The sequence below is a fragment of the Gymnogyps californianus genome, chromosome 4 (assembly GCF_018139145.2).
Source record: "Gymnogyps californianus isolate 813 chromosome 4, ASM1813914v2, whole genome shotgun sequence".
In the NCBI taxonomy this organism is placed as follows: domain Eukaryota; kingdom Metazoa; phylum Chordata; class Aves; order Accipitriformes; family Cathartidae; genus Gymnogyps; species Gymnogyps californianus.
Window position 1 is genome coordinate 17764949 of NC_059474.1, and position 20165 is coordinate 17785113.

General features: G+C 41.3%; 2 protein-coding genes across 3 annotated transcripts; one reads left to right on the forward strand and one right to left on the reverse strand.

Moving 5' to 3' along the window:
• Positions 1–339: 339 nt before the first annotated feature.
• Positions 340–11562, reverse strand: QDPR (quinoid dihydropteridine reductase). Of its 2 annotated transcripts, XM_050895873.1 has the most exons (7): positions 11385–11562; positions 11103–11195; positions 9565–9661; positions 7213–7353; positions 4710–4818; positions 3199–3282; positions 340–1211 (listed from the first exon to the last, which is right to left on the reverse strand). In XM_050895873.1, exons 1-7 carry the CDS (start codon positions 11469–11471, stop codon positions 1103–1105), a joined length of 720 nt encoding a protein of 239 aa, XP_050751830.1. In that variant the 5' UTR covers positions 11472–11562; the 3' UTR covers positions 340–1102. The 2 variants fall into 2 exon arrangements, with proteins under 2 accessions (XP_050751830.1, XP_050751829.1); XM_050895872.1 differs by lacking the exon at positions 11103–11195 and having other exon boundaries at positions 11385–11545.
• A 1235-nt stretch (positions 11563–12797) lies between these two features.
• Positions 12798–18470, forward strand: CLRN2 (clarin 2). Its single transcript, XM_050896508.1, has 3 exons — positions 12798–13050; positions 17585–17764; positions 18205–18470. Exons 1-3 carry the CDS (start codon positions 12798–12800, stop codon positions 18468–18470), a joined length of 699 nt encoding a protein of 232 aa, XP_050752465.1.
• The last annotated feature ends 1695 nt before the right edge of the window (positions 18471–20165 follow it).

Consider the following 20165-nt stretch of genomic DNA (forward strand, 5'->3'; position numbering starts at 1 on the left):
GTTTTCAAGACGTTCCAAAAAACGTGACAGTACAGGTTCCATGTAAGTCTATGCTCAGAATAGGCAATACTTTCACTCTGCAACCAAACTGTATTTTCATGTAATTAAATATTACAGCTTTGATCAGCTGGATTAAAGAAAACATTTGCTCCAGCTGAAGGCCTGCCTCTATGCATGGCTAGTAGCTCCTTTGCACCTCTACCACAGAAATATATTTTACACAGTATGATCAGAAGGAAATAAGTAAAAAAATGAAGTCCTTTAACTGAACTTGCAGTTCAGTTAAACTGATTAAAATGTTATCCAGATATTTGGATTACAGTGATGGAGACAGCCCAGTACATAAACAATATACATTTATTTAGCACAAAAAGTTCCATATTCAAATACAAGTGTGTGTATGCTTTTCCCAGTACTTCTTTACAGCACTTTGCTTTTTCAAAAAGTAAAGAAGCATCATGGCTAACACAGAGACATACTAATCATTTGGCAGAACAACTGTTTTATCCTACAACTGTAGGCCTGATAGCAGCTTATAACTGTAAGGCAAATTAGGAACTCCTTCTCAAGTGAGTAATCTCTATACAGGTCCATTAACTCAAGTGGAACATTCACAAGAAAAATGTTACAAGACCAGGACATTATATGACTGCAATGTTTCCTATACTTACAGCCAACATAATATGCAGGGGCAGGGTTATATTCTCAGACAGAAAAAGACAGACTACTGAAAGATTCACAGTAAGTTGCCAGAAACACTTACTGACCAAGAAAAAAATCCAACCATTATGTATGTGATTACACGACATAAGCAAGCACAATTCCCATTTCAGAGAAAGCAGGTAAGTTGACATATAATGCTCAGAATTAGGACATCAGACTTTAAAGCCTGCAACTTTCCTTTAGAGACAAATACTTGATACTTGTTGGTAAACAAATGCTGATAGCTGACAACTGACAGCACATAAATATTACTTGAAATCTGGTTCCATTAATGACATAACTACAATCACTGGCTACAGAAGGCCATCCAAATTATACTGGCAGACAGATTTCCATAGCTTCTCCTTTGCTGAAGCTCCACCGCCTTAAGTGACCGACATCAAAGATGTGCTGCTGCAACTAGTTCAGTCTTCCCTCCTGTAGTTATCACCTGGATTAGACTCCCTGAGTTTGGTCGATTCTTTCCTGTTATCCAGTCGTAAAAGGTTCTGTTTTAAAATAAATGGATAAAACAGAGTGAGGAGGAGGAAAAAAATACATACTACTATCAGGTGTATTGATGGGAAGCATAAAATAAAAGCCTATTACTTTTCCTTCTTTTCCTGTTGCCCTCTCTAGTGATTTCTACATATGTTGTAAACAAGCAATGCGATCACTGGATTCAGACCCTCAGAGCTTGACAGAGGCCCAGAGAAATCCGTAGGGCTTTACAGCACGCACACAGGATTTTCAGAATGTCTCAAAGGAAAAGGCCAGGAGCTTAAAATGCCGAAGTGGCAAGCCAAAGCGGCAAGTTTTTTCCAAGTTAAAAAAAAAATTTTGAAAAGGGGAAGGAGAGGCTACTTAAGTTGCCTTTATAGTATATATCAGAAACACAGATTTATGGCTAAAATAGAGTTGCTAAACCCATTACTCTACCAACAGGCCATTATAACACTTAGACATTTAACTGTGAAAGTGGTCTCAGCAGAAGCACAGAAAGCCTTAAGACGTCCAAAATAGTGCTGAGTAAGACGGACTCACTCTAGGTAGCACACCAGAACACTCCTTATCAAAATGTAATACAAACTCCTTACTCAAAATATAATACAGGAAGTGCCACATATTTTTCAGTAAAAAAACCCCTTCCAATATCACAGAGATAACAACTGCCATGTTGGAACGTCCTGCTATCTGACACAACGGCTTCCAGGGCACAAAATTCAAGTGCCATATAGGAAAAGATTTCCTGCATCCTTCCCAAGATGCAGATGTTACCAACACTTAACGCTGGATGTTTTTCTTCCACAGCCAGTGAGATTTTCAGTTTTCAAAGCTGGATTTAAAGTTTAGGGAAATAGAACCAAAGAAACAAAACAAACCAATCAACCTAATTCTCCCACAAGGAAAAAAAATACTTTAAAGAGTTAAAATTAAAAAAATGAATTTGTAAAACCACAACATCTGGCTAAGCAGTCACTGGAGCACAATAAATTAAAGGTCTTTTTTTGAACATTTTTAGGCCAACTAAATTCAATTGATGGGGCCCTTTTAAAAAGCCACATCAAACAGCTGCATAGGCTTCTCACAACAACCACTTCCCACTCTGATGTCCAACTTAAAAAAAAAAAATCACAAAAAAAAGGAAATCTAATGTCAGAACTAAACTACTCTGAACAATTAGCCATAGGTAAATGCAGTTTCAGTGTCAGTTCTAACAGACTTCAAAAATGTGTAAGAGTAAAGCCCTTTACAATGTATGAACATAGATTCATCTTTGTTCTTCCTCAGAGGCAAGACAGTTGCGTCCTTCCTTTCTTCCTTTTGACAGCTCACCCTCAGCAGAATCTTTGCTGCTCCCCGTCACACCGCAGAAAGCGGTACTTATACTTCTCTAACTGGGAGGAATGAGAAACAGTAAGCCTTACAATCTCAGCCTGCTGTTCCATAAGCTACAGTTGAAGTTTCAGCATGTTGCAACATCATTCAGGACAAGCTTTTGTGGATGATGGAAAACAAAAAATCTTGACCACATTTTCTAAACAAGAGCAGGAATTTTGCCAGCTGAGAGAAGTGAACTAACACACCATAGGCTGGGCAGTAAAGAGTGTTTAAAAGAAAGAAAATCCCACCAAAGTTTACATGCCTATTACCAGTTTACCTTTAAGCCAGACTACTGTCTCCTGCATCTGCTGTCTGCAATTTAATTTGTCTACAGGCTTTACGAGATTCTCTGGCTTCCAACTGCTTAAGGCTATCTCCCTTGTCGGAATAACTGGTGTAGAGACGCTGAAGTTGATGGAGTTGGGCTAATTTTCTCCAGTTATGAAGTCTGTGCAATAAACCCAACGTGATTTAGAAACATACACAATGAGGAGATGACGGAGGAAAAAAGAGCCACCCAAATCCAAGACAGCTATTTAGAAAGAACATGCAATAAGATGCAGCAGCAAGAGGGACAGTGAGGAATTGCTTAGTTACCACACGGATACTCACTCAGCAATGAATTCTAAGGGTGTCCAGGAGCTGAAATCTGCGTCAGGCATTGATTTCCTGTTTGCTGGTGTATCTAAGGTAACTCTGTGATTAAAAGAGATAAGCCTTTTATTTATACATCATGTTTCTGATGAGCACCACCTGTTTCTATTCATTGCTGTAACACATGCTTGACTTTTATACCACGTGGTATGGATTTCCCTTACATCCTCTACATGTGTTAACAGCACAGAGCCATCAGTTTCAATGTATATCAAAGGCTCCAACCTATAACCCCTCACCTTCCTGGCTCGCTGCTAACATCCAGCCCATTAGGGTAATCACTTAGCCCACAGCTCCCTTCCAGTCTCTCTCATGCAGACAGGGAATGGCAGTAATATGCTTGTTCACATGTACTGCACAGCACACGTGCACTACATCCATGCTTTCAAATAGCCTCACGCCAGCTGCAAATGCAGAGATAAAGTGCACAAGCATAGAAGTTTTGACTTTGATGATACATATTTATGCATTTATACATCATATACAATGATATCAAGGAGTGAACTTTTCACAACTCCCTCACTGAAATGCTGTTGACAATCCAAGATATAATTACTCTCTCAAAAATTCACTCAAGAACGCAGTTTTGCATGAGAACTATGCAACTGCAGAATGCCCAAAAGTCCAGTGATCTTCGTGTCTGCCTGTTCTTAAAGCTCTGTAGAAGGTGGTGTCAATTATCCAAACACTTTTAATGCTGTTGCTCTCTGACCTGAAGAAGTGCGCATAAGAGCATGTATATGAGGAAAACAAAGCAGGGAGAATTGAGGTAGTGCTCCAAATCCCTATACAGAACTCTAAGTTTTCAGTCCTGAACTAGATATGCATCTGGCAAGAAATATACTTTTAATTTTTGCAGCAGAATTGAAAAATTTAGACATAGTGAAGACCTACTAGGCCATCCACTTTTTACTAGCTTTCCTCATTGAAAAGAAAGCTGTGACAGGCAAATACAAGCTAAACTTTTTATTTTCACAGATCCTCAAAGTGACCTAATTTTACTGATCAAGCATAGATATGCAGCACCTTATGAAGAAGCATCTTTAACCAAGTCAAAACTTGTCAAGTAATCCTTTGCTTTACTATTATCACATAGCTAAGTCTAAAACTGTGCTGAATAACTCATCTCATTTTCAGAGTTCTGTCTATACTGAAAAAAAATTTAAAAAAAAAATCACACGTTAATGCATGACTACAGTTAAACTGGTTAAAAGTGAATCAAATTTTAATCCCAACATCCACTACTGTTTTGCAAAGGAAAGGAAAAGAACTTGATCATTTTTAGGATGACTTGCATATCATTTTGTTCATACATTCAAGATGCCTCCTTTCTCTGTGAAACTCTAAGTAGGTCTGAGAAGCTGTCTGTGTACTGTGAACAGGACATCGCAAGCATATCCATGTGACTCTAGGTTATAGCAGTAATTAAATAAAACAATGCAGGCAGAGGCAACTATGCAACCACTTACGGTAAAATGGCAACGGCAGCAGAACCAGATGGCAAGCCACTATTGGCACCAGCTAAACTCTGACAAAGCTGATGCACTGCTCCTTTGGCCATGCCATAGCCAATCATCCCTAACAATTAAAAACAGGCAAATTAGAGCACCATCAAAACAGCTCTCAGTATCACCAGTAGTATGACAGAAACTCAGATTGTTTGATGAATAGTAAGACCACTTACCACAGCCAGAACAGAATCAGACTTTTAAAACATATCAAAACATACATATTAAGAGGAAAAAAGAAAAAACAAAAAGCTCTTACTAGACATCCAGGAATTATCACAGAACTCAGTTTACTCAGCACTACAGAAATAAGCAGCTTACCAAGTTAAGTACATTTAGTTAATGTACCCAAATGTACCCTGAAGAATGGGACCTACGGGGCTAACCTTACAAATTTAATAGAGTAAGTGTGAAGATGCTTATAGACCTTAATAAGGCAATCACCCATTAATTTTAATCATATGACTAAGGTATTTGCAGGTTTGGACCCAAACAGATACAGCTCACTTCTCTCCGGAACTGTAACTCACTTGGTCAGCATCCTAAGTCTGACAGGCCCTTTGGAGAAAACTACAAAAAAACCCAAACAAAACCCAACCCTCATGGTAGAAAATTACTAAATAACCTGCAGGTAAAGCAAACTTCTTCCTAAACACTGTTGCTTTCTAGGCAGACAGTATTTAGCAGTGTAAGAGCAACAGGAATGAGAGCATAAGGTACACTGGTCAGGTACAAGATCTGGACAATCAGGGTGCTGTAGGTCTGAGATGTCTCATGGTATATATCTGCCAAGCAGTCCAGACACAGATTAAGCGCATAACAAAACATAAGTTTATTTTGTCTTCTACTACAACTGGATGCCCTTCTACCCATCCATATAACTACACAACCCCTTTCTAATGTTCCTGAGGAAGTATTTTGTATCAAAGTTACAAAGGAAATTTTGCATTGTAGAAGTGCTTCCATTATATTCAATTAGACATATTGTATAACATCCATTTTTATTAGGAGGAATTACAGGCAGCAGTAGCTAACTTATTTTACTGTTACAATAAAGATATTTGCATCACTATCATATTCCCCTTGTCTTGTCTAAACTAAACATTCCAAGTCTTCTCAAACCTTTTCATACTTCTATGTTTCTTAGCCATCACCATCAGACTGCTTCTGTAACTTTTATGTAACTTTCAGTATTCTTCAGTTCATATTATGTGAGTCAACATTTTCACATAGGAAAAGAAAAGTCACTCTAACAGCAAACAAGAAAAAGATTATTCCTTCCATAATGGCTGGTAGTAACAAGCCTAACAAGTCCTATTTGCAAAAGTTGAGTAACAACTCTTTCCCAACTCTTCCCGATGTTAATAAGTTGCACGTGTTTGCCCAAAGCATTGCTGTGTTTTTTGGAAAAATCCAGACTCATTGAAACCAGCTAGTTCAAAACATGAAAGCAAATCACTTTGATTCCTGTGTTGTGGTCCCTACCTCCCAAAACCACCCAAACAAAAAACATGCAAGTTTGCCAGAGTTCACATTTTTTCATTTGTATATGGTCAGTCAGTAGTACACAGTAAATTATTCATCTGCTTATTCTCATAAAATAAGCCTTTTATCTTCAGACTATGCTAGATGCAGCTGTAAACATAGATGATAAGTCATTAACTAGAAAATACAGCATATTTTTCCTGAGCAGTTTTAGACACAGCTTTCAGAAATATTCATAAATTTTATATGTTTTAAAATTTTAGTATCTATGTCTCATCAAAATATTCTTGAAGTCACGCTAATAAAAGATTGGGAAAGAAGGGTATTTGTCTCAAAAAGCTTTCCTCTCCCTGCCTGTGGGCTTGTGTGTCAGTGCTATTTTAAATTGCTCCCAGATTTCTTCCTCCATGCAGACCAACATGGCGAGCAGCAAGATGAAAAAACTCAATAAAGTTTGTATTAAAATAGCTAGTGGAGGGCAAAGCCGAAGGTCAACAAGCTTATCTATGTCTGAAGAAAAGGTAGGCTGGAATCAGAACATGAACAGGACAAGCACAGTTAACAGAATCAGTTGAGTCATCACCAAGGGAAAAATTGGGCAATTAAGGACTCTGCCTTTCAGAACACAAATAGATTTAACTTTTTTTAAGCACTGTACTTACAGCTTGCTGTGTGCTTCTATTCTTCATTATTTTCCAAACTTTTTTTTACTGTATCATACATATTAACCAAGTACATTTCACCACTGCATGCCAAATATTACTTAAATACTGATTCTGTTCGCACTCCAGCTTCAAGAGATTCAGTATTGCTACCTGTAAAATTACACTTTCCTTAAGTGTTTCAGCAGCAATTTTCCATTTGTACTAGATGTCAAGAAATTGGGGAGTGAAACTGCTGCTTCACAAACAAGAATGCTCAGACTAACAGACAGCTATAACTGCGGATGTCCCAGCAGCTATCATGCATTGCATTTTACCTGGGGTTCCAGACAAAGCAGCTTGAGCTCCTGTCAAAGTCAAGAGGCCGCCTTCTTTCAGATGTTTTGTGGCTAGGTGGCTGGAAATAGTTGACGTCCAAACGCTCTGCTTCCACATCAGATCACAGTTTTTGTATAAAGCTGATTAGGAAGAGAATTAGTGAAATCAACTAAAAGATCATAGAATGGTTTGGGTTGGAAGGGACCTTAAAGATCATCTAGTTCCAACCCCCCTGCCATGGGCAGGGACACCTTCCACTAGACCAGGTTGCTCAAAGCCCCATCCAACCTGGCCTTGAACACTTTCAGGGATGGGGCATCCACAGCCTCTCTGGAGAACCTGCTCCAGTGCCTCACCGCTCTCAGTGAAGAACTGCTTCCTCACATCTAATCTAAATCTGCCCTCTTTCAGTTTAAAGCCATTACCCCTTGTCCTATCGCTCCATGCCCTTGTAAAAAGTCCCTCTCCAGCTTTCTTGTAGGCCCCCTTTAGGTACTGGAAGGCTGCTGTAAGGTCTCCCCAGAGCCTTCTCTTCTCCAGGCTGAACAACCTCAACCCTCTCAGCCTGTCTTCATAGGAGAGGTGCTCCAGCCCTCTGACCATCTTTGTGGCCCTCCTCTGGACTCGCTCCAACAGGTCCATGTCCTTCTTATGCTGGGGGCCCCAGAGCTGAACGCAGTACTCCAGCTTTACAGCATATATTCTAGGCAGTTATCTGCTAGACAGAAGACTTCCAACTCCAATTTCCTTACTGTCACACAGAGTGCAACAGCACTATGAAAACATGCCTTCTACCATTTTCTACTTCCACACTGGATAAAACATCAATTTATGTCTTTTGTATCTCCCTTGTCTTTGGGCTCTGAGTCTCAGCTCTACAGCATATATTCTAGGCAATTATCTGCTTTCTCACTACCAGAAATGAAAAAATAAACAAACACAAGAGTTCCATTAGCTCTCCATTAATGGTTCAAAGATTTCCAAGTTCTTGAAACTCCTGTAGGGGTTACTTCAATCTATGTCAAGGATCTCAAGACTCTCACATTAGCCTCATCTCACCTTGTAGTAGCATGATCTGTCTCTTTCCATAACTTCCTCACTGGCTGCAAAAGAGCTACGCTCCATTAGTATGCAGACAGAAGACTCCAAGAGATAAAGGAGTTGAACAAAAAATATTTCTTATCACCAGGTTACTTCATAAACCAAGAAACAATCTGTCTGTCTGACAGTAGTACGCTGGTGTGGAATTTCGAAGATGCATGCATCTGCACTGTATCAAGTGTGCATTCCAGCGCCCCTACATACTGGAGGGCAACCTCTGGTAAGGCAGCCTACCGGGGCAGGTACACTAATAACTTCAAATGAAAGCAAAATCTGAACTCTCATCATTGTTTTTTATTATCAATATCTGCATGGAAAAAAAGAAAAACAACAACTAGCCCTGTCAAAGTTTCAGTACTCAGAAAGAACCATTTCCATAACACAACATGGAATAAGTATAAATAACTCTGTGACGTAAGCTGACCACCTATCCCAAGATATCCTGCTGCCCTACCAATAACATTACTATAAATCATGGTTAGGATAACTCATCTTATTTAAAATATGGTGCACACTAATAACAATCAAATATAATGCAACTGTGGTGTAAGTGTGTATGCCTTTCCATATTGTCTCTCTTTAAAAAGAAATCTTTGCCTGTAATGTCCAAACTGGAAAGGGGGAAGAAAAGGATACAGTTTACCAGATTTACTCCAGGCAGAAAACAAGGCTATTTTTTTCCTTGTATCTCTATACTAGTGGGTAGAGTATAAAATTTCATTCTGACTATTACATGTTTAAAAGGTGTTTTTTTTTTTAAACTGAAGGCTTTTTTCTGTAGCATGATCTCAGGTCATTAGACAGCTCCTTCCAATACTGTATTGCACAGTAATAGCTCAGAGAACTGCAGGAGGCAACTGAGGTTTTATGCATAAAGCAATGAATTAGGAAACACCATCAATGTTTCTATGCAGCCACTGTCTTATGTAACTCGCCTGACACAGGTAACCTCAGTGAAAGTTAGTTCGTGAACTCCTTCATAAAGTGCATCAAGACTTTTCCAATGAAAATTGGTGCATCAAAAAGTATTACTGAGAATACTAAGCGCTGTGCAAATTTAACAGACAGCAAAAATTCAGAGAAGCACTAAGAAGCACTGCGACTGAGCTGTTTTGTACTTTTACACTCATGTCCTCTTCTGGACTCAGGAAGAAAGATGTTCTCAAATATCTTTATTACCATGATTTTTAAGGATTCCTCTCAGATTTTGTTCATGTGTTCACTAGCATGCATGTACCAAAAAGGCTTACATTTAGCTTTGGCGCTGCCTCCAGCCCATCCTCCTGCTACACACAAGATTGCATCCACCTTTTCTTCACCAAGAAGTTTTCCAACCTCTGTTGTCACCTTCAATACACAGAACAAAAACATATTGAAAACACTGGACTGATAAGGTAGAGGAGTAAATATCAACACTGCCTTACTTTTTTCCAGTTATGTAGCCGAGTAACACAACACATAGCAATTTAAACAGCTGCAGAAAATCAACATTTATGATCTATGAACTCAAAACAAAATAATTGTGTTGAAAGGTAACTATAGAAGAAAGTCAGACTGTACAGTGCGTGATGTCACTGGAAATAACTGATTTGAGCAGGACTAAGAGATCTGACCCTTACCTATATCATTAACAGAAATTTTTATTTGTGACTTACTTTTTGACAGGTTCTTCTCTGGGTATGGTGCTGTTTAATATGGGAAATGAAACTCCAGGTCTGACCAGGAGTACTGGTGTCACTTTTGATGACAGTGCAAGAAATGAACTACTAAAGATTAGCCACTTTATTGCTTCTATTTAGACCACAACCATCAGTTCGAGTCTGGCCCCTAAATTTGAGTTTGTATACTTTTAGATATCCAGCACCTTTTTCTCTTTCAAATGTCGGTAATGAATTTGTTGGCTATGAATTTTCTCTGCCAAAGTGAAAAGCAAACAATCCATCTCTCAACAAAAGAAAAAAATCCACTGGTTTTCACAAAGGCTCAGCATTGAAAAATACGTTGCAAACATTCTATATTACTCTTTAAAAGCCTTAAGAGTTCTGTAGATACAAAGAAAAATGTATTGGCTAGTGATTCAGTTCATCAATAAGAGAAATAGGTTCAAAAGTTAAAATTAAAAAAAAATAAATCCTATCTCTTGAGAATAAAGCAAAACAGTTTTTAGGCTAGTTTGGATTCTCCCATATGTACCTTTGTGGAAACCAGTGCATTCTCTAGGGATCCCATCAGGGCTTAGGGTTTGCATGCTTTGAGTATACCATCTATCGACACACAACACATTTAGGAGTTAGAACATTAGAAAGAAGTGCTGCATTTTAAGACGTCCTAATCGATCTTCATTACACTGATCTGATTCAGTCCGCGACTCTTCAAGCCGCCAAGAGAAAAAGAATGCAAAACTGCCCTACGTGCTGAACCTCCAAAATCCCAGATCAAGCTCTTTCTGCATATTCATGCGTGCATGCAGTTAAAAGGAAATTACAAAAAAAAAAAAAAAAAAAAAAAGCAGCGACGAGCAGAAGCTAGGATCTTCGGGTTCACGGTACTGCAGCAGGACCGCCACCGGCCGGGCTCCTTGGCCCCACAGCGGCGGCTTCTTGCCTGAAACCGGACCCATCGCCACAGCCGCCTTCCTCACTGCTGCTACTGCACCAGCGGGCAACGGGCGAATGGAGCAAGACACGTAGGGAGAGAGGCTGGATGCACCACTTCCACGGCCTCGTCCGGAGAGAGCCGCCTCAGGCCTCCCGGGCAGCGGCCGCCCCGCACCCCGACGCTGACCCACCTGCTCGGCCTGCTCGGGGAAGGAGTCGGTCGCCCCCACCACCACGTTGGCACTGGCGTCCTCGTTCTCCGCCAGGTCGATGCTGGCCACCCACTGCCGCGGCGAGAGGAACGGCACGTTAGCGGCCCGCTCTCCGAAACGCCTGACGCTGCCCCGCGGCTCGGGCGCTCTCCCGGCGGCTGGCTCCCCCCGTGGGGAGCGCCGTCCCGCCGGGGTAGCAGCGCTCCCCTCGGCGAGGCTCCCCACCTCGCCGCCGCCGCCACCCCTCGGCCCAGCGCTTACCCAGTTCCTGGACTTGAAGTACCGCACGCACTGGGACCCCAGCGCCCCTCTGCCCCCGTACACCAGCACCCTGCCCGCCGCGGCCATGCTCGCTGCCTGCTCCACTCCGGCTCTACCGCTGCCTCGCCTCGCCGCCCGGCCGGCCCCGCCTGCGCATGCGGGCTGCCGCCCGCGAAGGGCGGGCTCGGGGCGGCAGCGCCCGGCCGTAGGTGGCGGGGGGTGGGAGGAGGGCCCCGCGGCTGCCTTCCCCGGGGCCGGGCCGGAGCCGGGAGGAGCAGAAATCCCGGTGCCTCGGCCGAGCCCCGCCTGCCCCCGAGGGCTCGGGTGGTGCTGCCGCGAGACTTTTACCTCAGGAAATCCCCCACCCGCGGCTCCCCCGGGCCCTCAGCGCCTAGGCCTGGCTCGGGGCGAAAAACGGCGGCGCTCTGCCAGCGTTGGGCGGGCGGGCACCCACCCACCCACGCTACCTGCCTGCCCCGGCGCCCCTCCCCACCCGGCCTGAGCCCCAGGGGCGGACTGCGTTACCTGCCTCGCAGGGATACTGCCAGGATTAATTAATTACTGGTTATAAAGGTCCCTGCAGGTCTTGAGTAGCAGTAACCGTAGAAGTGCAGGCAATTACGGCCGGTTTTCTTTAGTACTGCTGGATCGCACCTGTGGCTTGAATTACGCCCCTTGCTTCAGTCCCCGAGCACCTGGGCTCCGCCGCTGGCACGGCAGGTACGGCCGGGCCTGCCCGGGCTGCAAGGAGCTGTGCGCGCCCCGTTTTAGTTCAGGAGATTCGTACATGAAATCTCGGCATCGTGAAACATCATTTCTGTACCTCAGTTAACAGGCTTAGAGATGGAAGGGCACCGCTCCGAGGCGTATGGACGGTCGCGGTAGCTCTGACAGCGGTGACATTTAGAGGCAGGGTGGGAGTAAGCGCCGAGAGAAGGCAGCTCAACACGGCTGAGATGCCAGCAGAATCCTCAGGCCAAATCATGTGGTTTCAATGCTTTGTCCCTTGCGCACAGCTATTTATCCACGTTTTTAATAATCTAAAAACGTGCATTCTGGTCCTAATTTTCTTCCCATGAGGTTACAGTAAGGAACTTGAGCAGGACAATTAAACCTCTGATGAAACATTAGCCAGGCAATAGATATAGGATTACTTTCTGCAGAAACAAGCATCACCGCACTATAGTGTAATGAAGCTGTTACTTGCAACCATTTCAGGATGTTGTCGCAGTAAAACATATTTTTGGACTTCATTTTTAACTGTACAGATTAATTTCTGCAGCTTCAAAATACAATGAGATGTATTTTGAAATGCCTGCTATTCATTTGTGGATTTCGGAGCGTGAGAAAAAACAGGAAACGTGCCTGATTGCTGCAGAGAGGCCTTGGAGATGATTCCTTGAAACCAGTAGGATGCCTGGCTGTTTTAAAAAGACTTTATTTGCCTTGGCTTCTCTAATAAGTTTTGTGTCTTTTATCTTGATCGTTGTTGCAATGGGGACCCCAAAGTGGATGACTGGAAAGATCCTTTGCAAAACAGGAGCTGATTTGGTCAATGCCACAGATCCAGAGCTGGTCAAGTTCATTGGAGAAATTTACTACGGACTCTTTCGGGGCGGCAAAATACGCCAGTGTGGGTTGGGCGGGCGGCGTTCCAAATTCACAAGTAAGTACAACTTCGGTTGCCTCTTTAGTCTAATGCCTAGTTCAACTTTAAAAGCACTCTATTCTTTTTGTTTACAGAACTTACAGAATGCAAATTATTATTATTAAATTTATATTTGTGGCTGACTTGTGGTCTTTATGGTTTGGGATCTGAGTGTGAATGTAAAATCTCTATCATTTCAGGCTAGCTTTTTTCTTCCAGTTATGTTCTGTAATCCTGGAATCAAGATGGGAAAAAAAACCCCTAGGGCTAGATAGAGGATTTCCTTTTAGTCTTCTGAAGGGAGTGAAAGTCATTTGGAGATGACCCTGTAAATCATACTTTCCCCTTGACTTTTTCGTATGCCAAGTGTTGTTCTGCAGTCTCTCTGTGCCTCTGTCCTTGCCTTCTCTGTTGAACTCCTCCCTTTTTTTTTTATCCTTTAAGAAGTAGAGATTTATTTAGCTGGCTACATTTCTGTATTGCTCTAGCTGTCCTAACACAGATGTCTGCCATAGCAGATACTCCTAACTTTATTAACATGCTGAAGAAATTTTTACCTTCTTTTCTGGGGTCCTGGTTTCGGCTGGGATAGTTAATTTTCGTCTTAGTAGCTGGTACAGTGCTGTGTTTTGGATTTAGTGTGAGAATAATGTTGATAACACGCTGATGTTTTAGTTGTCGCTAAGTAGCGCTTGTCTTAAGTCAAGGATTTTTCAGTTTCCCATGCTCTGCCAGCAAGCAGGTGTGCAAGAAGCTGGGAGGGAGCATAGCCAGGACAGCTGACCCAAACTAGCCAAAGGGATATTCCATACCATAGGACATCACGCCCAGTATATAAACTGGGGGGAGTTGGCCGGGAGGGGCAGATCGCTGCTCGGGCATTGGTCAGTGGGTGGTGAGCAATTGCATTGTGCATCACTGGGGTTTTTTTCTTTTTTTTTCCCTTCTTTTTTCTTTTGTTTTCCTCTTCTTTTTTTTGTTATATTCCTTTTCATTACTATTATTATTATTATTGTTAGTATTATATTTTACTTTGGTTATTAAACTGTTCTTATCTCAACCCACGAGTTTTACCTTTTTTCCCGATTCTCCTCCCCATCCCACTGGGAGCGTGGGGGAGTGAGGGAGCGGCTGCGTGGTGCTTAGCTGCTGGCTGGGGTTAAACCACGACACTGGTAACTTTGGAGAGAAAAAATTGCTGAACTCTTAAAAAATGTAGAAACTCTTATAAATGTATTCCCTTTAACTTAAAAGACTTTCTTGAGATCTCAAAAGCACTCAGATGTTGATCTGCACTTTAGATGATTTCCAGTTTTCACACATGCTGTGGTGTAGTGAAAATGATATTTTGCATTGAAGATTTTTTAGTTCAGTGTGCAGATCTACTGCAACTTAAACCAATATGAGTTGAAGCTGCCACAGTCTCACCCTATCCCTGGCCCACAGCAATGCTGTCCTGCCCCATCCTTTGCAACGGCTCTGGTAGTTGTGGTGGTGAGGTAGTTCAGGAAGTTAAGCTGGCCAAAAAATTAATCTACAAAAAAAAAATTAGTTTCCTATAGGATCATGGCTGACTACACAACTGCACAAGCACCACTATAAAAAATTGAAGGAAGGCAGGACTGTGGGACTTCAGAGGGAATGGAGAAGAGAACCAGAACAACCTCAACTTAGATCAGCATGACCAGTTGTTAAGCTGTGATGAATTTGGCCTAGTCGCTTTTACAATAACCAAGTCTTGCTCAAGCTCTGACTGCAGCTGCAACTTCATGACATGGACATAGCAGTCATGCTCAAATGCTTCGTCTAGTGAGTCTGAATGGCTGGCAGACAGGCCATCAGGTCAAAGCTCTTTTAGCTCTGCTCTGCTCCTTTCAGGGCATTCAGAAATACAGTCCCAGTTCTTTCACCCTATCCTGTCAGAGAGAATGAGGAAAAAAGTAGCCAATCTCCTTTAAATCTCTGTACAACTTTCTGGACTATTCAATAAACTTTCTGATTAATTACTGTGTAACCTGAGAGGAAGGCCTAATGGTCCACCATCACTCTGGACTGCATCGATACCTACTTGGAGGACATGATCCTATACTCCTTAGACAAAGAAAGCTCTCACTGAAGTAAGAATTCTCCCTGTTAGAACTGTACAATCGGGTCATTAAGTGCAGTGGGCACAACCATGCATTTAGGTGAACAAGCGTCCCAGAGATTTTCCCTTTTAAGTATTTTAATAGCTCTGTCGGGTTTGATACTTTCACAATACGGGTTTCAAAATGGTGTCACGATAGTATACAAAGCTGTTAAATACTTTTGCACAATGGTCAGCAGGACTTCTGGGGGTTCTGGGTCTGACTTCACTTTTTTTGCTTTGAATGTCCCCCTTAATCTCCAAGCATTCTGAACTTACTGGGGAGCAAGACACGGGAGACTTTTCTTGGGGAATGTGTTAGCATAAGTGGACTGTGCAGGCAGCACAGAGCAAGACAGAAAGCTAGCACCTCATACGCTGCAGTACTGCAGTAGCTCTGACACTTTGGAATTCCGAATCGCAATCATATACGGTTACTAGTACATCACCTTTCACTGTGTTAACATTCACTAGAGTAGGCTTACAGCTGGCACACTCCCTTTTAGTTGGGACAGTGACAGCATGATTCAATTGCCATAATAGGTGTCCAGTGCTATTTTAGACTCCTCAAGGTGTATCATCTGGCCTCCAGCTGCTGCTTCTGGAGGTGTCCCATACACAGTGTGGCATGTACGTTAGACCCACATGGTTGTTATGGTAGTCCTAAGGCATCTAAATTGGCATAAGATGCTTATGTTTTGACAACGAATCAAGCCCTGAGAACGAGTCGGGGAAGCCAGGCATTTTGCCTGTGCATAGCAAACACAGCTGGAATGTGTCAGGAGCCTCCATGGCAATGTCCTTCCTCAGGATTCTTATTTCTGTGTACTAAGCGAGGCTCACTGGTCATGTCTTTGGGACTTGGCTGAGAGCCTCAGAAAAGAGGCAAGAGAATCCTTACAACCACCCTAAAAACTATGCTGGTTTGTAAGAAGGCTAAATTCCGTGTGCCTTGTTGTTACACTGCCAGTTATTTTCCAGTAAGAAAGCAAGCTAGTTTCTGGCTTCCCATTTCTCATATAAACTTGTAATTCTCATTTACTGCCCTCCTTTCTTCTTGCTGTCAGAGTCTCTTCTGTAGCTCCCATGTACACCAGGCCCAACTACAACCCCAGAACGAGCTACTGAAAAGGCAGAACTGTTGAATCATGAATTTTTGTATGGAATTTGTACAGTATGAAGTTTTCTACATAATCTACTAGAATTCTGTCATGTCATGATGACCAAATTGTATGCCTGATATTCACGGTGACATTTACCAATTATTGCTGCCTAATTTTTATGTGGCTTGTTTGGATTTTTTTTCAGTTATGCAGCATAGGAAGCAATCTATTTATTTGTTTATAATATAATGTACCTTCTTTTTAGTAACTTTTTAGTAATTAGGCAGTTAGTTCTTCAAAACATGTATGAGAGTGCAGTGCTACGCTACCTGAAGGGCTCTTCTAGATCAGCTGGTATTTTAGGGTTCTTCTCAATCAGCTTCTCTCTTTCCTGTCAGTCAGCATGTCGCCTACAGTTCCCTACTCACATTTCTTCTGACTCTGTTACTAAAGGGCTGCAGGATAAACTGAATGCTCAGGTGCTCCACACTTCCCTGCTGCTGGCCAATCTGGCCCTCCAACAAGGTAACTCCGTCTGTGAAGGCAAAAAGAAGAAAGTTACCGTTCTTTAGAGAGAGGCGAGCGACCTGCTGCTCGTGCCTTACAGCAAAACATGTGAGCACTTCACCTAAAGCCCACCCGAGTGCAATACTTTACAAGCTTCCTACAGATGTAACTGAAACGCTGCCAGATACCCAGAAGAGCATAAAGGGGCCATAAACACTAGATGAGAAACCAAGAAGGGAATCTGAAAGTGGAAACCTGTGGGATTAGGAGGTATGAAATCACAGTAGCTCTCACTGGAGCCAGTATTAAAGAGAGGAAGACAGAGAAAGAAGAATAACATGAGACAATAAACACAGAAAAGAGTAATACTATTTTAGGCAGCAAGGGACTGGACAAGGAAACTGGGACTATCAGACTTCAAGGGGATGAGATTAAAAGCATGGGACAGGAACGGGAAGCTCAAAAAAAGGAGTTTGGGATGGAGAGCAGAGGTGAAAAAGAGCCAGAAAAGAATGTAGCAGATGATACAGCAGCAGAGATAAAGACATTAACGCAACTAGATAAATAAAACGGGACTTAAGCCTGACTCCTTATTCACAGACCCTGTGTAAAGGATTATTCCTGTAGTAGAATATCCCTGGTTTGTCTGACGTAGTGACAAATAAAGCATCATGAACTAAGATGTGTGTAACAACTTGAATCGATCGCCTCTGTAAAAAATAGTTGTTTAATTTAAGTTTGTGGCACCAGCACAGTGTGATGTTTACTGTTGTCAAGAAAAAATACACACTGAATAGATGATTTTTTTTCTTGACAGTTTTCCCACACATGGTGAAAAAGCTGAATACAGGCCTGCACGTGATGATTATAATATTCCTCTGTGTGGCCATTTTCTTTTCTCTGGTCAGTTTTGGATTCTGCATTCTTAACACAATAAAAGTTCCTTACCGGGCTATTAAAGGTCCAGCAGGAGTATGCCTTTGGAACTTCCTTGCAGGTAAAATCATTTACCAGTATTTTTCACCAGTCACATTCATACAAAATGTTAAAAGTAAACGTTCCTTCTCTTGCCTTACTAAATATGTCCTCGACCTAAATATTTGTGAATAAAATTAAGTTAGCAGTGAATTCTCATCTATCAAAACAGAACTGTCAGGTGGCATCTCGGCTTATTGTGTCGAGTCAACTTTTTACAGGAGCTATGAATGCCAGTCTTTAGGCTCCGTATCACTGATAAAAGGACTTTATTACAAACACTGGTGTGATGTTTGGCCATACAATAAAGACTAAGCATTCGGAAGATGTTTAAGCCATGCCTAAGTCTATCCCTACTCTGTATAATGCTCACTGTTGTATTCAATAAGCCTTCTGAAGCACAGCCAAAATGTCTGTCTTGTTTTGACAATAACGGTGAATATTTCTTTCATTTTGTTGCAGGTGGATTTATAGTACTTGCAGTCACCAGCTTTATGGCTGCTGTGAAACTTCATCACCTCACAGAAAGAATTGCCAATTTTCGGGAAAATGTCTTTCAATTTGTTATGTTAGAAGAACGGTTTGAAGACTGTTTTTGGCTTTGTGTGGCAAGTGCCACAGCACATGCAGTAAATTTGCTGCTAATAGCCATTAGTGGGATTCATTTCCCTAAAATTAAGACTAAAACAGAAGAAGCAAATGTTACAGCAGAAGATATCATGTACTAATAAATCTACACAAAACTACTTTGGTCAAGTGAACTGTCATGACAGAAGCAGCTTCTTGGCTCTGCAGCTTTTGATTTGGATGGATGATTTTGGTATAAACATGAGTAAAGATGTTAGTCTACAATACCCGCAATTAACATGTGCGGGAAAGTGGGAAAAACAAATGCTACAAATATCATTATTCTCAAAACTGACCAATATCTGCAGTGAATATATGCTATTCGCAGTTTTTAGAAAATTCACATTTTGAGATATTTTAGAAAACTAAGGTGAAGTACGATTTCATCGAAACCCAGTGTCGTCTTTGTTTAGAAAGAAAATGCGTGTGTCACAAATCTTTGATACTATAAGGTTATTTCAAAACAGAAAGAATGGACATTTGCCAATTACCTTCACAGAATTATCCGGAAAATGTTGAGAGGGCCATATAAGACATGTTTGGTGATGTTATACTGCATTGAAAAAGAAAACATCATCTGTGAAGCTAAAGTTAAGGGGAAGCAGAGGCTAAGTATGTGTGAAATGTTTTTAAAACAGAAATTATCAAACCCCACAAAGTAAAGAAGTGAGAAAAGTAAAGTTTATGGGATGCTAGCAGACTACGAAAAAAAATTATTAGCTGCAAGACGAAGGTTTCATTGCAGCTTCAGGAAGTAAAGTAAACAGAATCTAAGTAATAGTGCTTTTAGATAACCTGGAAAATAATAATCTGACAGATTACTTGTCTTCAGAACCCTGTCAATTCTTATATCTATCTGAAATCAAGTAAAAGTGATGTATGATGAAACAGTATTAAAATGAATAAAAATGGTTAAATGGATGGAAAAGTTACTTTGTTAGGGAGTACTGTAATTTTGACAGGCATTCAACCAGTTCTTGGGTCACGAGTAGTGAATATTTCAGAGAAAAGAATATGCCATTAAGCATGTCAGTTTTAGAATCTGACTGCTATAGTGAACACATACTAACCCTTAAGCAACAGAACCTACACATAGCTGGGGAATGACTTTGAATGAATGAAGTTATCATCTAAATTAAACACATTATTTTGCAGTCAGTTACTTTTCATCAGACCACTTGTGTAACACTATTCTTGTGAAAAGCTCATTGAAAAAAACAGTAACTTTTTTAGAAAAGGAATTCAAAGTGTTTTAAGGATATGTCAGGATATACAAAAATTCCTTATTTTTTATTTGAAAAGACCTCTTCACAAAGATAGCATTGTAAGGGTCAAGTATTTTCAGAAGTGCCTAAAACCGTATTTGATGCACCCAAATTACTATTTTTGTCACTGAAGTGTGCAGAACACTCAGTAAAGAAAGTTGCTAGAATAAGCTGATATTCAACATGTTTGCTGATTAGGCCACTTACTTAGATATTTAAATAAGGAATTGTAACTCAGCTTACGCCTACAAGTGTAATTATCTTTGGCCCAAATACTTGTTTTCCATGCTCTTTTTACTTTGTTTTCATCTAAAGACCAATGAAAACAGATGATTTATGGAGTAAATTCTACTTTCATTTGGTATTCCTATCAAATCAGTTTTGCTGTTGTAAAACTCTATTCAAAGTACTCTTAATGTACACAGCCGACTCAAATCACTATGTTCACTAAATGCTTCAGCAGTGTATGTGCAAGCTCTGTGTCAGGTAAGAAATGAAAATTATTTATGTCCTTTTCAGCATATGTGCAGC